The 22,781-nt window shown below is 49.4% G+C and overlaps 1 protein-coding gene across 15 annotated transcripts in view; it reads right to left on the bottom strand.

Annotated features, from left to right (window-relative positions):
- Positions 1–252: 252 nt before the first annotated feature.
- Positions 253–22,781, bottom strand: part of KMT5B (lysine methyltransferase 5B) — a 52,776-nt gene continuing 30,247 nt past the window's right edge. For 9 of the 15 annotated variants that reach the window (XM_082748751.1, XM_082748749.1, XM_082748748.1 and 6 more), the window contains 7 exons: positions 20,179–20,344; positions 19,851–19,960; positions 18,010–18,176; positions 17,699–17,718; positions 17,482–17,618; positions 11,147–11,343; positions 253–4,572 (listed from right to left, as the gene is read on the bottom strand). In XM_082748751.1, the coding sequence (XP_082604877.1) occupies positions 3,089–4,572; positions 11,147–11,343; positions 17,482–17,618; positions 17,699–17,718; positions 18,010–18,176; positions 19,851–19,960; positions 20,179–20,344 (2,281 nt within the window). In that variant the 3' untranslated portion in view covers positions 253–3,088. The other 6 variants (XM_082748743.1, XM_082748742.1, XM_082748744.1 and 3 more) reach the window with 2 other exon arrangements.

Here is a 22,781-nt window from a genome sequence, read left to right on the forward strand (position 1 = left end):
GGGCGGGGGGGTTGGAGGGGAGCCTCCCCAGGAGACAAGGACTGCTTTCCCGTCTTTTCAACAAAAGGAGCGGCACCGGAAGCAAATGGGAGGCCGGGACATAGGCAGCGGCTCAGTTCGGCTAACTCTAACTCGCAGATGCTGGAAAGCTTGTAGACTTTCCACTTGACAAATCCTACTTGAAACGGAAGCCTTGTGCTGAAAGGCACCCCTTAGATCCTTTCTTCTCAGACACAGCGAACACTGGCCAGATTGTTTCAATTTCCGAATTTATTAAAATGATTAACCTCAATACTGCAAGTGCATGTACAAAATATTTGTAAAAAATGTTTTTAATGAAACGTTAAAGAACTTACCTCAAATGCTGAAAAAGTCCTTTTTTTTCATTCTTTCAGTACAAGGAATACATTGTATCTCAAAGGTATTACAACTCAGCAAAACAATTTAAAACAGTAATTTGAAAAATGATTGAAAATCGAACACTTTACATGTATTTTTATGATCATCTCCTAATTCTTACAATGCCAAAATTTTTACGAATCATTGCGCAAGCTCAAGCTTGAAGTTGTATGGAACGCAGCCTCTTCCAAGTGGTCACCGTGTCACCCGTGTGTGGCTCTCGCCATCCCACACAGGGAAGTTCCACGGCGGAGCCCGAGCAGCTCCGAGGCCCCCACCTGGAAAAACGGAAATCAGGTTTCCCTGGAAGGTTTGTGCACCCCGACCCCAGGGCTCCGCTGCTGGGGCCCCTGGGTAAGGTCAGCTTCGAAAAACGTAAATAAGTTACTAAAATCAAGCTTCGAAATGGAGAAATGTGGTATTTTGTGACTTTTTCCTTTAGGGGGAAAGTCCTGAAATGGCTGTCGTTGGTATTCCGGGAGACGGTCTGAGACTTAAGTCTCTGAACCTCTTCGACATGCTCCACACTAAGGCGGGAGTGAAAGGGGTGGCCCACAGCTTTCTGGTACTTTCCAGACACGGAGTCTATGCTCGACCTTCCTCAGAGGCTGGAGACTCACACTTCTCCCCCGAGGGACAATGTGAGGACAGATGTGGTCCACAACGCGCTCTGAGGGCCTCGGGACAGAACCCGGGGGAACTGTTCTGCTTCGCAGCGGGGGACGGACCACACGCGGGGCGGGGGCGGGGGGTGTGGCAGGGAAGCGGGTCTGCACCTGCCCTCCACGCTACCTGAGGGGTGACCTGCATGGGACAGACGGGAATGAGGCGACGTTAAGACCACACGAGTAACTCCTTAAAAGAACGTGAGGAGAAACAAAAACTCTACATTGCAAACACTTTTATGAATATTATTAATTTCTACATGGAACCCCTATTGGCAATTGTTTTATGGGACTCAGTTTAAAGGATGTTCCCCAGAACCTGGCAACCAGCAGGAATCACCAAAAGTAAGAGTAAGCATTGAGGTTTTCTCCACTGGACTTTTTGTTACGGGCAGATTCCTTTTAATATCTTAAGACATGGGCTACTTTTCTATAGACACTACACGAATCCCCTAAATCGATCTTACTCAGGAACACTGTATATCTGAAAGTACACGTACACATTTCCCAGAAATAAGGAGACCCACTGGCGTCAAACACCTGCTACAGCTTTATATTCCCAAATTCTTTGTCCAATGATTTGTAAAATAATCCAGAGAAATGAAAGGTTGGTATTGAACATAAAGTAGTAATCAAGAATTTGCTCATTAAGTTACTTAAAATTAATTTCTCTTCTCAAAGTGCTTCAAAAAAAAAAAAAACAAATTAAATCTGACTCCTCTTTTCGTTTAACTGATAATATAGTCAAAAAATCTTTGATATTTTCATACATAAACTAACATAAGCCAAGAACTCCCACTGATGCAGTGCTTAAAACTATATATTTTATAATCTCCTATTTTATTGGCATGAATATTTCTAAACTTAAAAACCTTCCTGGTAAGTTCTTTTAATTTCTTATGACAAAAATTTCTCACAACACACAAATATTTACAACATATACATTGTTCTCAGTTCTTTACATTGAATTTCAAAGACAAACATTTTTATAGGTTACCACAGAACAAAAGCTGTGACTCATGTTTTTATTTCATAAACTATTATAAGTTAAAGTGAATAGAGTTTTTAATATTCCTTGTAGCATTTTACAAGTGCAACAGAAACCTTGAAGACCCAAATTAATTAAGAGAGCTGTAGTTCATTAGATAAATGTTGCCTGTTGTCATCACATTGTTCACAGCAAAGTTTTGAAAAAATAAGCACCAATCATTCTTGCAAAGAACAATTTTATCTAAAAGGATTGAAAAGTGTTAAATACAAGGTCTTTAATTTACATGACAAGCAATAAATACACGGACTCGGAACTCGACCTCCACACCGCCGCTCTCGTACGGACAATGTACTGGAAAGTGAGCGGTCACGCGTGTCATTGTACTTTTTTTTTTTTTTTTTTTAAAGAAACCAATTCGACTCCCGACCGATGGTTTGCTCTTTTGAGCAAGGCCACGCACAGTACACCTGGGCCAGCGGACAGTGTGAAAGTGACAAAACTCCGAGGTGGGGGGGACATCTAGCAAATAAATCAAAAAGCCAAAGATCATTGCTGGTGATATTAGCATATACTAGAAAACCTTAATATGCTGCTACTATGATTTGTTTTAAATTATTGTTTAGTCATATATTAAAGAGCCAGTTGATGCTCTTGGTTAAAAAAAAAAAAAAGGGAAGAGGAAAAAAAAAAAAAGGGAAAAAGAAAATTGTGTACCCACATTATTGTTTTCAACGTCCCGTGTGGAAAGTCGCTGTCACTGTACAATTTCGCTGGAGCCTTTATTTTACAACTGGGCTTTCCCTCTAACTCAGAATTGCACGTAGGAAGGCTATTTAGAAAGTACAATAAAAATGTGCACAAATCGGGCGTCGGGAGAGTCAGCGGGCTGCACGCGTTCTACAGCAGGACAGCAGGACGCTGCTCAGTGGAGGCGAGGGAAGCGCGGCTACAGCGGTCTCGGGCGAGGACTTACTGACGGAAATTTGTTTTTATTTCTTTAAAGGAGGTTCCCCGGGCCAAACGGAGACGGCGCTCAGGCGTTGAGCCGCAGAGACTGGTCTTCTCTCCTCCGGGAGGAGATGTCGATGTCGATGGAGTCCTTGCCCACGATCAGCCGCAGGCGCTTGGCCGGAGGGAGGGGGATGAAGTCGTCCTCGAAGTCCTCCTCGTAGTCCTCGTCCTCCTCGCCGCCGTCGGAGGAGGACGGCTCGTCCGTGCTCTCCTCCCCGTAGCGGCCGTAGTCGTCCACCTCCATGCGGGACTCCAGCAGCGAGAGAGGGTCGCCGCAGCACAGCCCGTTCTCGTGGAGCCCCTCGGGGTGCGGCCCCCGCCCCTCCTCGTCGCGCTTCAGCTGGATCTTCAGTTTGGTGGCGCTGCCGCCCGCCCCTGAGTTAAAGCCGTTGTTGAGCTTGGCTACGTACAGGTTGTTCTCGCTCTCGTGGTCTTTGCTTAGCTTGATGCTTATCTTTGAGGAATTCACGCCGTCGCTCTCCGGGTCATTGGTCTTGCTGCTGCTGTCGTGGCGTCTCCGAAGAGTCAATTTGGGGATCCCCGAGTTATTCTCCAGGATCAGCTGTGCGTCATACCTGGTGATTCGCCTCTTCTTTTTACTTTTTGCAGTTCTGAAGCCGTCCTTCGTCTTGAAGCTGTCGGACGTGACGACCGGCCCGCCGCCGGGCGAAGGCGCCCAGTCCGGGTAGGCCCCGGACGCGGGTTCCGGGGCGCCGAGCTCGGCCGGCTCGCAGGGGGCCCCCAGCACCTCAGGCGCCACGCCAGCTTCTCCAGGGGAGTCCGGCCCCTCGGCAGGTTCCTCGGCTTTCGCCAACGGTTTCCCAAGTTTCCCTTGCCGTGATTTCTTCTTCGACAGGCCGCTGTCACTCCTCGGACACTTGGCTTCCCCGCTGGGCGCCGCCCCGGGGGCCAGGTCCCCCTCCTGTGCCGGGGCAGCCGGCTGTTCGCCACCACTGCCGTCCGGGCCCGCTGCTGGCGAGCCGCTCTTATAGCCGTCCGACGGGCTGGGATCCAGTGGGAGGTCAGAGGGCTCCTTCGGGGTCGTCCTCGTCCGCGCGGACCTCCTGGTGGTATAGGCGCAGGGGGTGCCATGCCCCAGCGGCGGGGCACCTCGCCCGGAGCCCGCCCGGTGCTCCCGCGCCGCGTGTCTAGTTAAGCACCCGCCGGCTGCCGCGGCTGGAGCCGGTCCCTCGGGCTCCTTCTCTTTCTTAATGGGTAAGTTTTTATACAGAACTACTTTGGGCTCTTTGAGTACTAAGTTTCCCATCTCGAGTTTTCTAGAAGTGCTCTTTTGCTCCAGACGTTTGCAATGATTTCTTAATTTTATCTTTGAAAGTAAAGGCTTTGTAGGCTTTTTCAGTTTCTTTGGTACCCTGGAACTGTTTACATGAGTTAGCTTAGATGAGGTAGAGTTGGAGGAAGCTGGAATCCTTGACAGAGACTGCCTCGTTAATGTTCTGTTCTTGCTGTTCTTTTTCACACCGACGGAAGATTTTCGGTTGGGAGCTGCGAGTTAAGAAGAAGAAAAAAAAGGATGAAAACCAGTCCGGGGAACACAGGCGCACTCAACACACCACCCAAACCTGCTGGCTATGAGCAGCGTGTGAGGGGACCCTGCTGGTCTCCGCCGGCACACGGGCACCCCCATGCCGCCTTCCTGTAACTTCCCAACCGCTGCCTCCGGTTTACGGAGCACCTCGGCACCTCCTGCAGCACGGACCTGCACTCCACCCAGAGCTCGTCCATAACCCATTGTGATACTTGTCCGACATGTAAGTATTTCTTTTCCTCAAGTCTTTGTAAACTTGAGGAAAAATCGGATTTTCTTTCACAAATTCTCAACATCATTCAAGATAGGTTTCTAAAACCCGTGACTCATGGACTCAAAGGAAGGAGATTACTTGACTGGTAATACAGCACAGACGCTGAGCTCTAACAGACACTCTACCACAGTGGTTTCAAACAAGCGAGAGAGACCCTAAGAACTATATACTGTCAATCCCACAACGAGCTGCACTACACAAAGTTCTTGCTCCCACTCCGCGAGGACCAGCAGACTTCCAGGGGCAGCAGAGCGTTCTCGGCTGCATCCTTCAGGGGCCGCCGGCTACCAACCAACAACCGAGGTAGGAAGAAGCCTGCGACTAGAGTTACACTCGTGGGACAAAGGGGGATCCAACTTCCTCTGGACAAGCGTATGGAAAGGCTGCGAGGACCCTCCTGGGAATTGCCAACCCGAGGACCCCGATCAGATTCGCAAAAAGGCTTATGGGTGACTCAAGTTTAAGCTGCTTCTGCAGTGAGCTTGACCTTACCAGGGACTTTCTGCTGTCTTTACGTTTTTCTCTCTGTTGTTTGGACCTGTATGCACAGTGTTTTACAGGAGTCCATTTCTCAATTCCTTATCGCCCCCCCGCAGCCCCCACCTGAAATCCCTTCCTCATCAAACTACCCCAGAGTCATCCACTAAGGAAGCTGAGATGACAGAAGTAAGAATCCGCACTTCTCAGCAGAAAACAGGGCGAGTAAAAAGTGACTATGGGTAAACCGAGCACACTGCCCAGCAGAGACTGTCGCCGTGGACTTGGCCAAGGGCGATGGCTGTTCCTTCTGCATGGCTAAGCAAATAAGTTAGCACTAGTTAGCTTCTATTGAGGGAGAACAAGAATGCGCTACAAGCATTCCCAACATAGCAAACCAGCAAGAAGAGAAGGCTCTATACTCAAGGGTGTCTCATAAGAGGATCTGGGGTACTCAGACCAGCACAGCTCCCAGGAGCGAGCACCTGGACTGGACCCAGAAGGCGCTTCTCCATATGGGCTACCCACCCCGAGGCAGCCACTCGTCCTTAGAACAATGGGAGTTGTGGTTTGGGCGCCATTCGACCGGAGAACTGACGTCGCATGAACCGGAATCATACAAACTCGCTGGAAATGATTTTTTAAAACACGAGCCTATACAGGGCCTTCTTTGGTTATAGGATTTCTTTATGCTCATGAGGCTTCCTATGAGGTCCACTGAAGACATGTGCTTGCCGATGTGAACGCACGCCGGCGTCCGGCACTTTGGCCTTCTCAAACTCCACTGTGAAGGCCCCCGGCTCGGCTCAGACTCCTCAAGGACCACTCCAGGACCAAACTTGGTGGCTGTCAGCCTCACTGTTCCTTTTGCTGCCCGCTCCCGCGCCGTGCCCGCACCACCCCTTCAACCCACACGCACCCCACGCGCTGGACCGCAAGCCCGCTGCGACCTGGATCCAGCTCGTCCCTCTAGTGAGACAGCCTCCGGCAGCCCTGGAAGACCTTGTCGTGCCGTCCAGCGGCCACTCTCCAGCCCTGTCCTCCTCTTCCCTTCTCTGCAGAATGGGACGCTGCTCACCGCTTTTCTTCCTGAAAACTCCCATCCCCCTGGCTGCCCACAGGGCCACACTCTCGCGTGCCCTGCCCTCTGCCCGCCGCAACTGCATGCCTCAGGTCTCTGCTGTCCTAGACCCTCTGGAAACTACACGCCTTCTCTGGGTGACAAGCACCCACCCTGGCCCCCCGCACGGCTCTTACCACTGAGGCACCGGCAGCTCCCAAGCCACCTTCTCTAGCCTCCCTCCTAGATTACAGGTCAGTACCACCACACACCTGCCGGCATCTAGACCGTCCCGAGGATGAACCCCTCATCACAGCCAACATGCCCCCCGAACTGAACTCAGCATCAAGCTTCACGGCTGCTCTCCCTCTAAATTCCCCATCCTGCGCAGGAACACCACCATCCACACAGACAGCTGCCCAAGCAGACGGCGAGAGGTCACCCCGCCCTCCTGCTTTCCCTACCCGCCTCCCCCAGTCAGCCACCAGGTCCCATGGAGCCCCCTCCTGCCGCATCCCTGCGGCCATCTACTTCTCTCGCTTCACAGCCCCCTGCCTGAACGGCGGCGACTCCCTCCCCTACTCCCCCCCCCCCTCCCACCGCTTCCCCAACAGCCTGTTCTCCACCCTGTGGCTGGAGTGACTTTCCTAGTACAACACGTCACTGCCAGGCTTTAAGACTTTCAGTAACTGAATGCCCTCAGAATAAATCCAAAAATTTCAACAACGGTCATATTCCTCCTTCCTACCCCCTACTCCAGCCACGATCTACTTTCCTTATTCGGGTCCTACACACATCCCGGGTCTTCATTTATGAATTCCCTCCACCCTGAAGACGCTTTCCTAAGCCAGTCCCCTCCCCCCTTTAAGACTCCACTTAAGAAATGCTTTGCTCAGGGAGACCTTCAGGACTTTCTACAAATGACCCTTTCTGTTTTCAAAGCACCTGAGATCCTCCTTAGTCTGGCTTATATCTTAATCCATTAGGTGAGTCTCATTTTCTGGTGATTCTGAATTCACCCCTGCTTCCAAAGGACTCCCTGGCTAGCCAACTGCGGGACCCACCCACAGGGCGCTCGTGTTTGTGTTCTAAACCACACAGAACGGACTGTGTTGGATGCTATGGATTTGTTGATACGGAGACCTCACTTACACGTGTTCGTGTACTGGTCAGTCTAGACTTTCGTTTTAAAAAGTTTCTCAACAAAATCCAGCAGAGGTATGATCATCAAGTCGGTCAGAAGAGACCCAGAGAATCTGGGCAAGGCCAACGTGAGCCATGTGACGAAGGTGGGAGCCCTGTGGGCGCCAAGGGTCCTCCTGTCCTGGTTCGGGAGGACAGTGACGGTAGGCTAGAAGAGGAAGACAGCAGCCGCGCTGCTGATGAGTGGGAGTCTGTCCAAGGACTGAGGACTCTGACTCAGCAGAGATCAGGCACCCCTGCGGCTCCTCTGGCCTCGGTGCAGCCACACCATGGGGCGACTCTACGGCCTGGCGGCGGGGACAGATCTCCAGTGCACAAATCAAAAACAGTCATTCTAGGTGCAGAGACACATTCTTAACAATTATTATATACTGATGCTGTGCGAATGGCCCAATCAGTATGCTCTCAATCCTAACGTGCCTTCTTCGTAGTGCTATTAAGTCCACGGGGCAACCGAACGCGTCCGGCTGAGCGCGCCTCAGGCCGCCCACCGGCAAGGGGGGAGAGCTGGCATCTGGACTGAGCGGCGTCTGACTCAAGAGCTACCGTACTAAGTATGCCACAGAGTTAAGTGGCGGTCCCTAGCTCCCAGGGACAGGACCCACACGGCACGGCCCTCACCGCCACCTCACAGTGCCCTCCAAAGCACAAGGCAGCCCTGTGTGCGCATCGAGAATGACAGCCGACACGAGCAGCGAAATGACATCAAAGCTTCCTGTGCGCCTGGGCTGGCTTCCGTACTGGCAAGGCCCCCAAAACGCACACTATGCCCATAAACCAAGGGAACATGAGGGCCGGCCAGAGCCTGGCATCTTCAGAACTTGAAGATCCAGAAAACCCTGAGTGAGACTGTAGAGTTCAGTTCAAGTATGTCAGGCTCAACAAGCACCTTCCATCGGACACGACCAGCCCAGGCCGGCAGGAACAGCCTGCAGCGGCTGTCGGAAATGGACCGAGCAGTATCCTACCGGCTCAGCTTCAAGGAGGGTTCAGATCGACAGTGAGGTCTGTGACCGCTGACAGTGAGAAGAGGGTGGCCCGGTCCACTCTCTCTAGGACAGGCGCTCCAGAGTTAAGATAAACTTATTCCACCCGCCTTGGCTTCCAGGCCTCACAGTGACCTGTGGCACTGGCACGACTCACACCCTGGTTCGCGGCACTATGGGAGGGGTGTGGCCTAGCCATCGAGCCACAAGAGGCCTAAGATACCACGCTCTTCTAATAATGGCCTTAAAATTCAGGCTTGTGGACTGAACTTGTGAAAATGGATTTCTTGTTGTCTCCTCTTTCCAGATGCTAAAGCCCACAATCAAACTCGTGGCTCTAGAGACACCTTTCAAAAAGAGATCTGCGCAGAAGGAAGAAGTTTTCTCCCGACTAGGCAGAAATGTTTCTCTAAAAAAGAACACACAAGCTGTTCAGCGCGTCCTTTGGGAGAGGCTCGGGCAGCCTGGGCTTTGCTCCCAGCTGCGATCTCAAAAAGTCCTTCTTTCAACCAGGTAGGAGGTTATGGTCGAGACACAGACACCAAAAGCAATCCCTTCTGAAAGAAAACCTGTGGGGACCTGACAGGACACTGCGGTGACGGCCCAGCGGAGGGCGGGCTGCGAGGGCTGCTGGTGGTAAGCCTCCAGCTCCTCCAGAGCGGGGGCCGCGTCTGTCCACTCCAGCGCCCGGCCCTCCACGGCAGTGCCAACCACCCTCCCAGTCCTCACCACTGTAATCCTGCAGAAAGGTGATCTGAACCGTCAGCTCCACCCCCATCGGCAATCACTGGGGAGCGCAGCATCGCCCCTCGGTGAGGCTGAGACCCCGGGTCAAAGGGACCCCGGCTTGCTCTGCGCTTGCAGCCTGCTCGGCGTGACGACCCGGGTGCTTCCTGCACCCCGGGGGATGGGCCTGAGTCTCAGACATCTCCACAGCTCTCCAGCAACTAGGAGGCTTCTGAGGATTTGGCTTACTAAGAAATACTCCCCAGAGGGCCACATGGTAGTCGGCACACTTTCAGTGGCTGCCTACGTTACGCTCTTTTTGACTCCGTGGTGTACTGAGTTCGGTATGCATACAGTAGGAATAGAGTTAATGCCCCCCGTGTCACAGCGCCGTCCGGCGTGCGCAGCGTGGTGGCCGTGTCCGCGCTCTGTAGTGTTTCATGCATGTATTTCTAAACCGGGCTTCTCAAGTCTCCAGTTTCGCCAAGGAACCAGACTCCGAAAACAAAACGTTGATTATGTTCCATTTATTGTGAGAACCAACAGTCAACAGCGAGTGGCGGGCTAACTGCGCTCTTTCTGCTCACTTGGGGCAGGGACACTGGACTAGGAACACGGTACTGCTCTTCCGCTACGGGGTGACACCCGGCCCCTGACCTCCAGCAGCAGGCGGACGCAGGAGCTCACGGCATGACGTTACCCGTCGCGGGGGAGGCCTTCCCCTCTCGCCTGGGTTTTCTGCAGGGAAGGGGCGCACCGCGCTGGGTTGCAAACGGCTGAAGACGGGGTGGGGGGAGCCTCAAGCAACGCGACTTCCAGAGGCACCAAGGCGCTACCAAGGACCTATGGCCACCTGGCAGGGCAAAACAGGTGTCCCTAGGGATCACTGAGTCAAAACGTGGAAACTGGATTCCTGTCAGAAACAAGTCAGACTAACGCGCCTACAGCTTTAGTGGCAACGAGAGGAAACTGGTGTTACCCAGAGGAAACCGGCCGCCACCAGCATGGTCCCAGGACTTCAAAGTTCCACAAACAGGACGCACTTCCTTTTGCCCGGCTAGGTTGGCTCCGCTTTCTTTCCTCTTATGCTCCGTTCTGTTTCCAGTTTCCATACTGTCTTGCCCCCACGCACAAGCGGTATCTTAAGGGCTGGCTTCTTCGTGGCGCCTCTCTTGCGGCTCTCCGTGGTGGCTAGGGCACCACGTCACAGTACCAGCGACCTTCCGAACGCTCCTCTATCGCAACTCTGAGCCTGGGAGCTGGTGGTCTGGTGAACGGGCTCAGTTCGGTTGGAAAGGGCAAGAAAGCGACAAAAAGGTGGAAGCCTTGAGGCCAGAGCTATGAACTGCCCAGGCTGGCGTCACGTGTGCTAAGGGACTGGCTCGGCGTGGGGACACGGACGTGCCTCCACACCTCTACCAGTCCTTCGTCTTCCTGTAGGACCTACCACCATCGCCACAGTCAAACTAACACCTTGAATATGTTTCTCTCAAACACAGGACGACCCTGGAACACATGATGAAGAATGTAGTATCCAGTTACCAGGAATTCAAGAAAAGCAGACAGTTCAGTCTAGAGGACAGGACTGAATCTGGAGGCGGGATACAGACTGCTTTTATGCTCGGATCGTTTCTAGAACCTTGCGGTGCTGCTGAAGCATGGGAGTCCCAGAGCTTCTCTCAATATTTAAAAGATCGAAACTACTGAAGTGAAGCACACTTTAGAAAGACAACTGTGTGAAAATACTTTAAAAAATAATAATAATAATAAAAGAAGACAGATGCTTATCAATCTCCCTTACTTACTTGCATTGTTTTTTTCCTGAGTGGTATCTGCATCAGTGTTAGAGCTGACAGATTGACTGTCTGAGTTTTTGCTGCTGTCACCTAACTTTTTAAGCCTATTTAAGCGTTTATCTGTCTCTCTGAGTCCGTATTTGCTATTGATAACAGGAGCAGGCGCAGGCAGTCCCACTCTGGATTTAAAAGCACCGGTTCCCCGTCTGAAAGAGAAAACAGCACAGGTTAAACAGACAGTGTCCTTACTCTAAGGTCAGGTGCTGAGGGCTCACGACCGCATCATGTCAACAGATGCGGCGCGCTGATGAGGCCTCAATAATCACTGGAAATCTGTCAAGTCTAGGACTCGCAAAAGAATTATAAAAATGTATAGAAAACTAATGCAGAAAACCCTCTAAACTTGAAACAACAAATTACTGTGACTATTATCAACTGATTATTCACTGCCCATAAGAAGCTCCTGGACCCTGAAGTCCAGGTGTAGATGGAAATAACTAATTTTTCCATTTCAAAGCTGGTGAGTCCAGAGTCAGGTCTACATTGCGGCTGAACTAACCCATCTGTTAATTGCATTCCAGCTCTGCTCTACACAACTTACCTCTACAACACTGCATATTAAGAATTAACAAATTAAAAAGGAATCAGAGAATTTCCATAAATTAATTCATTACTTAGAACTCGATGTTAGATATAGACAAATATTAACTAAAAATCTATGCAAGGTGGCTACACTGTATCAGTGAAAATCTGACTTCTAGAACAATAAAAACTTTAATTTCTTTCATGTTACCAAGATAAACATGAATGACCATAATTAACACAATGTTACTTAATAAAGGGCATTAAAAGACTTGCTTTTATCACAGGACAAGAATCATTTGTAGCTTACTCTAATAGTTTCTAGATTTTAAAATAATTTCTATTTTTATATAAATTCTTCTGATATGAAAGTGCTCAGGAAAGGCTCTCATTGACCTTACGGCACATAGCTCTGCAGACATGAACTTTATTCAGTGATTACTGGTGAATTCCTACTCAGCTCAATTCGAGAATGTAAGTTAGTGAGGTTAAAAAAAAAAAAAAAGGGCTACATATTACAATTAAAAAATGAAAAATCCCTTTGGTCAAAATTGCCTTCACTGACTTGCTTCTGTCTTCAGCTTGTCACACACAGTAAGGCTGAGGGCGCCCTCTAGTCTGGGGGCAGGCCCGGCCTCCGCATGTGGTTCCCTCCTTTGAGGATGTGGCTGAAGACACAGCAACTCCTCCCCCAAGTGACCACAGTGCTCCACTTTCAGCTAAGGGACAACAAAACTTTCAATTCCCCTTCCTACCACCTTACCTCTTATAGCTTAGGGGGCACACATCTAAACCCATCACCAAAACCATCTCTGATAAGTAGGGTGAGCATTCTTGCTTTCTATACGTTTCCAGAACAGATCTGGTATTCCACTTTTATTACCATTACTGCAAAAAAAATCACAACAAACTGGGAGCCTGGGTGGCTCAGCTGGCTAAGCGTCTGCTTTCCGCCCAGGTCACGATCTCAGGATCCTACGATAGAGTCTCGCATCGGGCTCCCTGCTCAGTGGGGAGCCTGCTTCCCCCTTGGCCTCTGCCCCTCCCAAGCTCGTATGTGCGCTTCTCTCTCAAATAAAAAAATCTTAAAAAAAAAAAAATCACAACAAACTTATTGTGTGGCTGCCTCAGTTCTGATCTTGGGAAGTGTGTTAGAAGTCATGGTGGAGGGGGATGCCTGGCTCAGTGGGTTAAAGTCTCTGCCTTCGGCTCGGGTCATGATCCCAGGGTTCTGGGATCGAGTCCCGCATCGGGCACTCTGCTTAGCAGGGAGCCTGCTTCCTCCTCTCTCTCTCTCTCTCTCTGCCTCTCTGCCTACCTGTGATCTCTGCCTGTCAAATAAATAAATAAAATCTTAAAAAAAAAAAAAAGAAAAGAAAAAGAGCCACAGTAGGGGCACCTGGGTAGCTCGGTGGGTTAAAGCGTCTGCCTTCAGCTCAGGTCATGATCTCAGAGTCCAATCCGGCTCTCTGCTCAGCAGGGAGCCTGCTTCCCTTCCTCTCTCTCTGCCTGCCTCTCTGCTTACTTGTGATCTCTGCCTGTCAAATAAATAAATAAAATCTAAAAGAAAAGAAAGTCATGGTAAAACATCCAGGTAATTGCGACCCAGACAGACAAGCAGTTCCCACTCTACTCCACACAAAAACGTGTGCAGAGAAAATGCAGAAATGTCAAAGGCAATTTTATCTTACAGGGATCAAGAGAGGAATACAGTATTTTGAGATATTCCAGATCTTTCCCCCATAACCTACAATATTTCTGATTCATGTCTTGAAAAATGGGCCATACTTAAATTATGCTTAAATACAAATAATCATGGTGGAATTATTTTTTCTGGAAATTAGAGGTTTTTTTTTGTTTTAAGTAAAACTCTACTATTCCTCTGCTTCTCTACTTCCCTGCTTTTCTCTTTCTAATGTATGCAAGGGAGACGTGCTCCACCTTGTGCAACAAGCAGAACAATCCCAGATCTAAGCCAGGAAGCCCAAGAGGCCAGTCAGCCGCCTGCATGCCCGGAGCCGCGGCACCAGCGCTAACCGCCTGCCCGTGTGTCATCCCCTGCTCCTCTGCCACGGTCCATGCACCCGTCTATGCGGTTAGTCCTTATTAAGCAAACAAAACCAAAAAAACAACCAAAATGTATGGTAACACTCCACAATCCGCTTTATCGTCATGCGACGGACGAACACATCTAAACTGAACACGGGTTTTGGAAACTGTATTTTTCACACTGAATGAACAAACACTCCATGATGTGGTCATTCATTCCACATCGGTGGTCAGTGAAACGTGCAGATGTTTGTCTTTGTCTGCCACCGTGAACACTGTCCTTGTACTGTTTGCAAACCAACTCCTGACTAGCGAGGGCTATTTCCACAGGAGAGACTCGTCCATAGGGGACCGACCCCAGGCAGAAGGCGCACTTACTCTGAACGATGCTGTCAGACAACGCACGGCTCTACTAACGGGGTGAGTGCCTGTTCCTCCGCACCCTCACCGCCACTACAGACTCTCTCTCACGTTTCGCCAAATGGACAGAGACAACGAAAACCTGATTACTGTTCTAACTGCCTTGTTTATGGCCATGATTTTCCGTGCGGCGCCTCCTTACCTTTCTCTTCTAGACTCTGACTTTGGAGCTTCCAGGAGCTTTCTGTTATTCGGATTATTAACGTGTTACCATCTGCGTACTGTTTTCCCTTCGTTTCATCAGTTGTCTTTGATTTTACTTTTGACATTTGAAACATTTTTGTAGTCACTGTTTTACCTTACTTCTTTCAAAACATCTCTACTACACCAAGATTAGAGAGCTATTCTCCTATTTTTTTCTAACAATTTTGTATTGTATTTTAAAATTTTAATCTTTAACCCATCTTGAACTCAGCTTGGGATATCAGATCTCACACACATTCACCTGTTTCAGGCCTCTCTGTTTGTGTCCTTTTATCCACCTGTCCACTTCTGGGCCAACAGCATCCAGTGTTGATCACAACAGTTTCCTGGCTACTTTTGATACCCACTAATGCAAATCTCCTCTAACTCTACTTTAGAAATTGTTTCTTGGCTATCATCAGACATATTCCCATATAAACTTAAAAAATAATCTAATCCTTCATATTTTTTGGTCCCTCGTTAGAATTTATTTCTCACATTTTCTGCAGTAAAATCCACAGCACTTACTCAGGAACCCATTCCATTCCCAACAGCGATCATCAGGATGGTGACAGCCAGAAAGGAGCATCAAATGCATCCTGGACGCTTACCGATGAGCTCGGAGCCATCGTAAGCCTTCCGCTCGCCCGTCTCTCTCATCCTGCAGCCCCCGGCAGAGCGCACGTGTGCATGTCCCTGTCACTGCTGCCCTCACAGCTGGCATCGCACTAGGCCTGTCCACCCAGCATGTACCAGACCTTACCTAAGTCAACTACTCAGGTAACCGCTGACTAGTAACTGGGTGAGTCCGAATCCTCTCACCCTCTTGGGTGTTCCTAAGACTTTCAAGAATATTTGCGATCAACCTTTGAATCGATGTGCTCAAACTGTGTGAAAAGAGCCTTGGCTCCTGCCGGGAGTGAGCCTTTCCACCGTGAACGGATCTGCGCATGTGTCTGCTTACTCCTCACACTAACCCTGTGGGGGAGGTGGGCTTACCCCCACCTGGCCAGTGGGAAACCGAGGCTCGCAGAGCACAGAAGTGCCTGAGGAGCAGGACACACACGATTCCAGGAAGAGAGCAGCTTCAGGCCGGGTTCGGAATCCCGAGTACACGGTTACATTTCCCCCAGCCGCCTCCGAAAGCTGATTCGGCATGCCACTTGCTGCGTTCGTTCATTCGGTGACTGAATATTTATCAGGAACCCACTAGTTAGTGCGAGGCACTGTTCCAGAGGCTGGGGATACAGCAGTGAATGAAAAGGCTGAGAAATCTCTGCCTCCATAGAGCTTCCATTCCAATGGGCAAATGACCAGAAGCCATAAAGTAACCTGACAGCTAACATCTGAGAACTGACTGTGCTGTTCTGTGTTCTTCACGGGAAATAACAAATTTAACCCTCACAGTGACCCCGTGAGCTCGCTTCTAGTGTTATCCCCACTTTACAGATGGTGTAAGTGAGGCACAGAAAGCACCTAAGCTGCTCAAGCTCTCACAGCTGTGGAAGTATGGCCAGTGTCTTAGCTCCGGCAGATGGCACTCGGCTCAGGCATGTCGTGAGGCATTATTCAAGTATAATTAAACCACTCCGTGGACTAGAGCTCTTTTTGTGAGCTGCTCTAAGATTTAACCAACATTCAAACCACTATTTATGTAGAAAATACATTTTTTACACCCACTCCCCACTCCCCCCCAAAAAAGGGAGGGGGCAAAAACTCAGCGGCACAGGTTTTCTGCCATTCCTTGTGGCAAGGACCATGGTGACGGGAGAGAAATGGCCGGGGAAGCACCAGGGCTCTAGGCTTCTGCTGTCTCGGGACACAGGGCGATACCTCAAGCCACCTGGAAAGAGGGGAGGGAGGCCTCCGGGGCTTCCCTCGCTCTCTGCAGGCTGGCTGGCTGCTGGCTGGCTGCAGGCTGGGTGCTTCTAGCGGGAGAAGCAGCAAAAGCAGTATGAACTGTACAGGCTGAGGGCTCTAAGTTTGGCTGCCTGGGGTTCAGACACTCCCGTTTTTGTCCTTGCCATGTGGACATGTCACTGGTACTCTCTCTCAGGATGGCCGTGAAGGCCGAACGAGTCAGGGTTCGTAAAGCACCTGGCACAGCACAAGGTAAGAAAAACGGACCCAAGAAATCCAGGTTTGCTCCGCTGTGTGGCCTGTGCCAATGTGCACTGCCTTGTGACAGTACTTCCTGCAGCACTAAGCCGGACAAGCCCGTGAGGTCACCTCTTCCATACAGAAGCCAGTGCAATGAGTGAGTGGGAACCAGCAGACCCACCACGTCCGATCTGGGGGATTTCTACATGCACTCTAGAATCCTGATGGGTCACAAGAGGTTCCTTATTAAGGAAGAGACAGAACTCAGGAATTATGAAAAGCATGGACATCAAAATATAAAAATTCCCGTGGTTGGGGCGCCTGGGTGGCTCAGTGGGTTAAGCCTCTGCCTTTGGCTCAGGTCGTGATCCCAGGGGCCTGGGATTGAGTCCCGCATAGGGCTCTCTGCTCAGCAGGGAGCCTGCTTCTCCTCATCTCTCTCTCTGTCTGTCTCTCTGCCTATTTGTGATCTCTCTGTCAAATAAATAAATAAAATCTTTAAAAAAAAAAAAAAATTCCCGTGGTGAGCACAGCAGAACGTGAACACAGGTCGAATCACTATGCTGCACACCTGAAACTGACGTACTGTGGTGTGTCAAATACACGCGGATAAAAAAATTAAAACAAACAAACCATAAAAATTCCAGAAGCCACAGTTTGGTAATACCCAAGACAACTTCAGGCTTTTTACCAAATTATCAGTGGTGAATGTCACCTGCCATTTTTTGGGCAAACCCACTCTGCACTGTGTGTGTGTGTGTGTGTGTGTGCGCGCGCACACACATGTGTTATTTCCCATTCTCTCTTTAGGCACACTGGCATCCTGGGCTACTCAGAAGCAGCAGCAGCTGGTAATAACATTTCACAGGCTGAAGTGCCAACGTCCCTGAAGAGCTCTGCATCTTTGGCTGCGCACGCGCGCTATGCCAGGCTACGGAACACAGAAGACCACCGTGCATGGAGGAAGTGACATCAGCTCGTGCCCACAACCGCCTTACTTGATACGCTACCTTTCGCAAGTGTAACACTCGCAGAACTCATTATTTTCTCCAAAAAACCCATCTCCGTAATAACAAGAAATCTCTTCTCCAGGCTCAATGTCTCTCAGGGCCTTCACACACGCCGTATCTCGCCCGGTTGACACAAACTGAAATACAAACGGCTCATTAAGAAACTCATAGGTGAGGCAGAAACAAAACACAGGAAATAAAAAAGGTCTCTGCTTACCTTGCAGTTAGGTCTGCAATCTGAAAAATGTCCAAAAGATAAAGTCAATTAACTGTAGATAAGATCTGAAACACGAACAATTACAGAAATCTGAAATAAGCTTGCCACATAATTTTACAACTTTCGATAGAAGTTTATGTCTCAAGTTCAACCACATCATTATTTATTTACTAAGCTGGTGGGGAAAGATAAAGATGTCCCATCGCCCACCTCCTCTGCAGGGAGACGAGGTTTTAGGCGGTCTGACGAGGCCATGCCAAGTCTTAGCAGTCCTGCCCGCCACTCGCACCCGCCCGACAAGCACAGCTTACCATGGTTTATAAAGGCGGCGGGGCCAAGCCAGAGCTGAGCACAGTTTTTCCTTGTGGAATACATGACACTGAAGTCGTTCTCTCCATGTCTAAGTAGCATGTTCTCCTCAATTTCTGAAAGTTCGGCAATACAACCCACCAGTAATTCTATTTTGTCATTTCGTTTCCTATTTAAAATATGTCATGTTAAAAATTACTAGTAATTATAAATAACAAGGCTTCTTTTTAATAAAATAAGCCTGTCCAATCAACAGTAGAAATTGAGAATGCCTAGTTGTGTGTCTACCAGCTGAGCCCCTGGGACCTCCACCAGGCTCCGTCCTCGCCCACCCCTGCCGCCCTCTCTTGCCTTGTGCCCCGGCTGCCTGTGCAGCTGCCTGGTTGCTCCGAGAGCCCGCTCCAGGCCGGAAGCTGCGCCACCCCCGTCTGCATCCCCTGCAGCACGCACTGTCGTGTTCTGTAGGCGGGAAGGACTCCGGTACCCGTGGCCCTGAACACAGCCTGCTGACAGTGGATGAGGGAGACAGAGACAAGCAGGAGGAAACGCCTCGGGGACCCAGGACTGGAATGCCACCGTCTAGAGCAGCACCATCCAAGAGAAATATGACAGGAGCCGAACACGGACTCCTCTGCGTTCTAGCAGCCATGTTAAGAAAGGAAAGACCAGACCAGGGTGCCTGGGTGGCTCAGTGGTTAAGCCTCTGCCTTCGGCTCAGGTCATGATCCCAGGGTCCTGGGATCGAGCCCCGCATCAGGCTCTCTGTTCAGCAGGGAGCCTGCTTCCCTTCTCTCTCTGCCTGCCTCTCTGCCTGCTTGTGATCTGTCAACTAAATAACTAAAATCTTAAAAAAAAAAAAAAAGAAAGAAAAGAAAAGAAAGACCAGGTGGAATTACTTTTTGTGTATTTTAGCCTAATATACCCCCAATCCTATTCCAGCAGGTCATCAATAGAAGAAATATTAATGAGAACTACAGTTTAATGTAACATCTGGCACATAAAGCACAGAGACAGCTCACACTGAGCCACAAGTGGCTGGTGCCCACTGCACTGGACGGCGCAGTTCTAGAAGACAAGACCTCAAAGCTCAACATCCACCTACAACACAGGGAGCCTGCGGAGCAGGGGACCGGGCTTGAGATGCTCCCACGTACGCTCACGTGCACACGCCTATCCCAGAGGCCTGGGCGTGCTGCTCTTTGGCCATCCCATTCTCGGGTACCTGATTCTAACCTTTTTGCTATACAAAATACTGAAGGGACTGAAGGCAGCTTATGAGAGGGCAACACGCTCATTGTCCTGGGAGATGACGTAAGAACAGGCGTCAGAGGAAACACATAATCCCATATTCTTTCTCTCCTAAATGACTTTCCTCCCTCCTACCTGGGCTCAACCTCACCACCTGACTTACACGGGCATATATGTCTGTGTGGACATTGAGGCAGGCAATGCAGCAGAACATTCCCATCTGTGCAAGTCCTAGGATCATTAAGACTTCACACCCCACCTTCCTCTAGGCCAGCAGGAGATGGACTCTTGAAGCCAGGGGCTCCAGCCCTGGTGCCTACAGGCTTTCAGTAGCCTCATCGCCGAGCTGCACTCAGGCTCAGTAAAAGGAAGACAAGCAGTACGGTAGCTTAGGGACAGGGTCTGGTTCAAGTGAAATTTCTAATTTTGTTGTACTGACCCAGGTCACTGGGCCAAGGCCCTGGCACTGCCCTGACTTCTGTACGGTGAGCTCTGGCTTCACTCCTTCCTAGAAGTTTCTCGGCACTTCCGCAGTTACTGAAGAGAGCCCTTTAATTAAAACGAAGCTATGGGTTTATACTAGTATAATAGTTACCACTCTTTTGTTGCAACTATTTTGGCTCCATTTTGTTCTGATGAGTATCTATTACAAGGTAATATTTCAAATCCACTGTCAGTTGCAAACATTCGCAAGTAAATAAATACCTAAAACAGAAAAAAAAAAGGTATTAACTTTGTATCAAATTGTTTATCCTATTAGACTTGCTCAGTTATAAAAGCAAACCATCACCAACAATGTAAAACATTTAAGATAATTAAGTAACAAGATAATTAATACTCTGTTTCAGTATTCACTAAAATTTAAGCTTCAGTTTCCTTTTATCCAAACAGAAAAACAACATTAATCTTATCAATAAACCTACATGTTCCTTGAATAATTTCTCCTGCATTTTGTTCTTGTTGAGAAAATAATGCCGTGCCCATTCGCCCGAAGTCAAGCATTTGAAGGCTTTCTCCAAGTGTTCATCTTTCTTAAAACGTTCAATGACCTCCTTTAGTTCCTCTTGCCTTCCCTTAATAGGCCGAAATCTGAACAAAATCAAAATATTCACGTTAGTTATCTGTCATCATCCCTGGGACACTGCTGTGAGCTCCTGAGATAAGAACTAATAACCTAAAAACAGCCAGACTTAAAAAAGACAATAATCAATAATCCTGATAACTACTGCTCAAGTAATAGTGCTCACTAGGAACTAGAACTTCTCTTTCTTCAAACTGTATGTTGATATTTTTATTTACTGTTACCTCATTTCACTGAGAAATGACCAGAGGACTCAGATGAAAGCCATCTGATTTGGGCTCATGCGAGCCAGCTACTTTGGATGGTACCAAATATCTAGAACAGAATGCGTCCGAGAGTTAGAATGACAAGATTTTTTTAAAACATGCAGAACCAAACCAGCAGAGTCAAGGCAATGAGCTTCAGAGGAATGAAGCAAACCACACCACGCCATCAACAACATTCTCCATGTGCACAGTTAGAAAATCCCAAACCAACTAGTATCCCAGGAGCTCCCAAAACATGTCTTAACATTCTAACACCCACGTGAAATCAAGCTTTGATAAGTGCATTCAGAGAGCGAAGGAGAATTTTGCAAAAAGCACAACTCTAGCGGGGATACTGCTGGACTGGTGATCTCAAAGGGAAAAACCGCTGGGGTAGAATCCTGAAGGGCCTCTACGTAAAACCAGCCATGCCTTCAGAATACTGCACCATGATGGCCCGAGAAAGACTCTGTAAAGCCCCTTATTCTAAAGCTGTGTTCTCTCAGTAAAACGTGTACTTGCATCTTAATTTCAAAATTTCTTCTCGTGTCAATTTCCTTTGATTTATTTTCCCAAATAAAGTTTTTTTGTTTTTGGAATGTCCAACAATAAAATAGGAGCTATACCGCTATTCAAAAAAACTGTTAAGAAGAAAGTATTAGTGGTGGAGAAGAAAATGTATTTGAACTATGCATCTTACTCCAACAATTAAAACTGCACGTCTTGTGAACGCTGTGCGCACGAATGTGGAAGTAAGATCTGGCACTAACTCCAGCACGGGGAGAATCCAAGCAGAACTTTTTTCCAGGTAAGCCATCACACAGGCCCTCATCACATGTCAGCGAGATTTCAAGCCACAGCACCTCACCAAGCATTCTTTACTAGGTGCTGCATACACAGCTGGTGTGGAAAAAAATAGAAGAGAAGACACGACCGCTGCTCTTGAATGGAAAACCCCTCTGGGACTAAGAGACACTCACCTGCACCCAGCCGCTAAGCAGGGGCACAGCTCCACTACTGCAAGGGAACAGGGTACAAACCACAGCTGACAGCGCTTCCAAGTGTGGCGACTGTAACTAAGGGTAAGGTCTGTTTGGGAAGGGCTTCTGGCGGTGACAGTGACTGAGCAGTGAGGAGAGTGGTGGCGGCAGAGTGAGGGAAGTTGAAGCAGAGGATCTTAACAAGGGTGAATTCAAAGAGTTGAATAGGGGCTGAGGGATTCTGCTTGGCCAGCAACACTGAGGCAAAGTGCTAGATCAAGGAAGAGGGTAGACGTGAGCCCCCGAGTGGGGGGAGTGCTGTTTACTGGACAGGACCCCTAGAGGATCTCCACTCTAGAAATGCAAGCTGACCCTCGCCGGGAACCAACAGGCACAGCCTCAGGTGTCAGTAAGCCTCCCACAGCCAGTGAGCGGAACTGAGACTCCAGGCGCATCCCGGAGAGATCACACGACCACGGGGACAATGCCCTGTATTATTTTCCATTTCAATCAATCAGCACACCAGCTCTCACAGGCAGGCGAGTGCAAGTCCTTTAAACAATTCAGAAGGTCTCTAGGCTGTCGGGAAAGGGTTTTGGGGAACACTGCTAAAAGGATCTACAAAATTCCCTGCAGAGTTGTGGGAACATCCACACTGCCACACCGACAGAATATTAAACCACTCACTCGCAGCCACCAGAAGAGACCTCGTTGAGACTGGCTTTCTTAGAAGACCTGAAGCCTCCTCGCCCCAGCGCTGCACTGGGAAGCTCCCTGCAGAGAAAGGACACACAAAACGCCCCAGCAGCTGTCGGCTCCGGCACAGCTCCTCGAGCACGCCAGACTATGAAATGGCGGGAAAGAGAGGACCCACGTTTTGAGAAGGAAGCAGAAAAGCAATCGTTCACTTAGAGCAGATGCGAGCAGTCACCTGCGATGTCGGCGGCGGGGAACCAAGCCATCTTCCCATGTTTCACGCTTTAAACTGACCTGACGACTCGATGCCTTAGAAAGCAAGCCCAAGTCAGGGCGACATCCACCTAAAGCTCCTAAGAACGCGTCAGATGTAAGCTACAGCCCCGAAACGGAGAAACGGAGGCTGGCTCCTCCTGACAGGCTTTCTGTGCGCGCTCTGCTGCGGGACGCCCGCCCTCCGTCTCTGAGAACACCTGCCAGCTCTCCTTGGGTCCGCTTCCTCTTTGTTCACGATGCCAAGTAAC

This window comes from Mustela nivalis (assembly GCF_964662115.1).
Source record: "Mustela nivalis genome assembly, chromosome: 9".
Lineage (NCBI taxonomy): Eukaryota > Metazoa > Chordata > Mammalia > Carnivora > Mustelidae > Mustela > Mustela nivalis.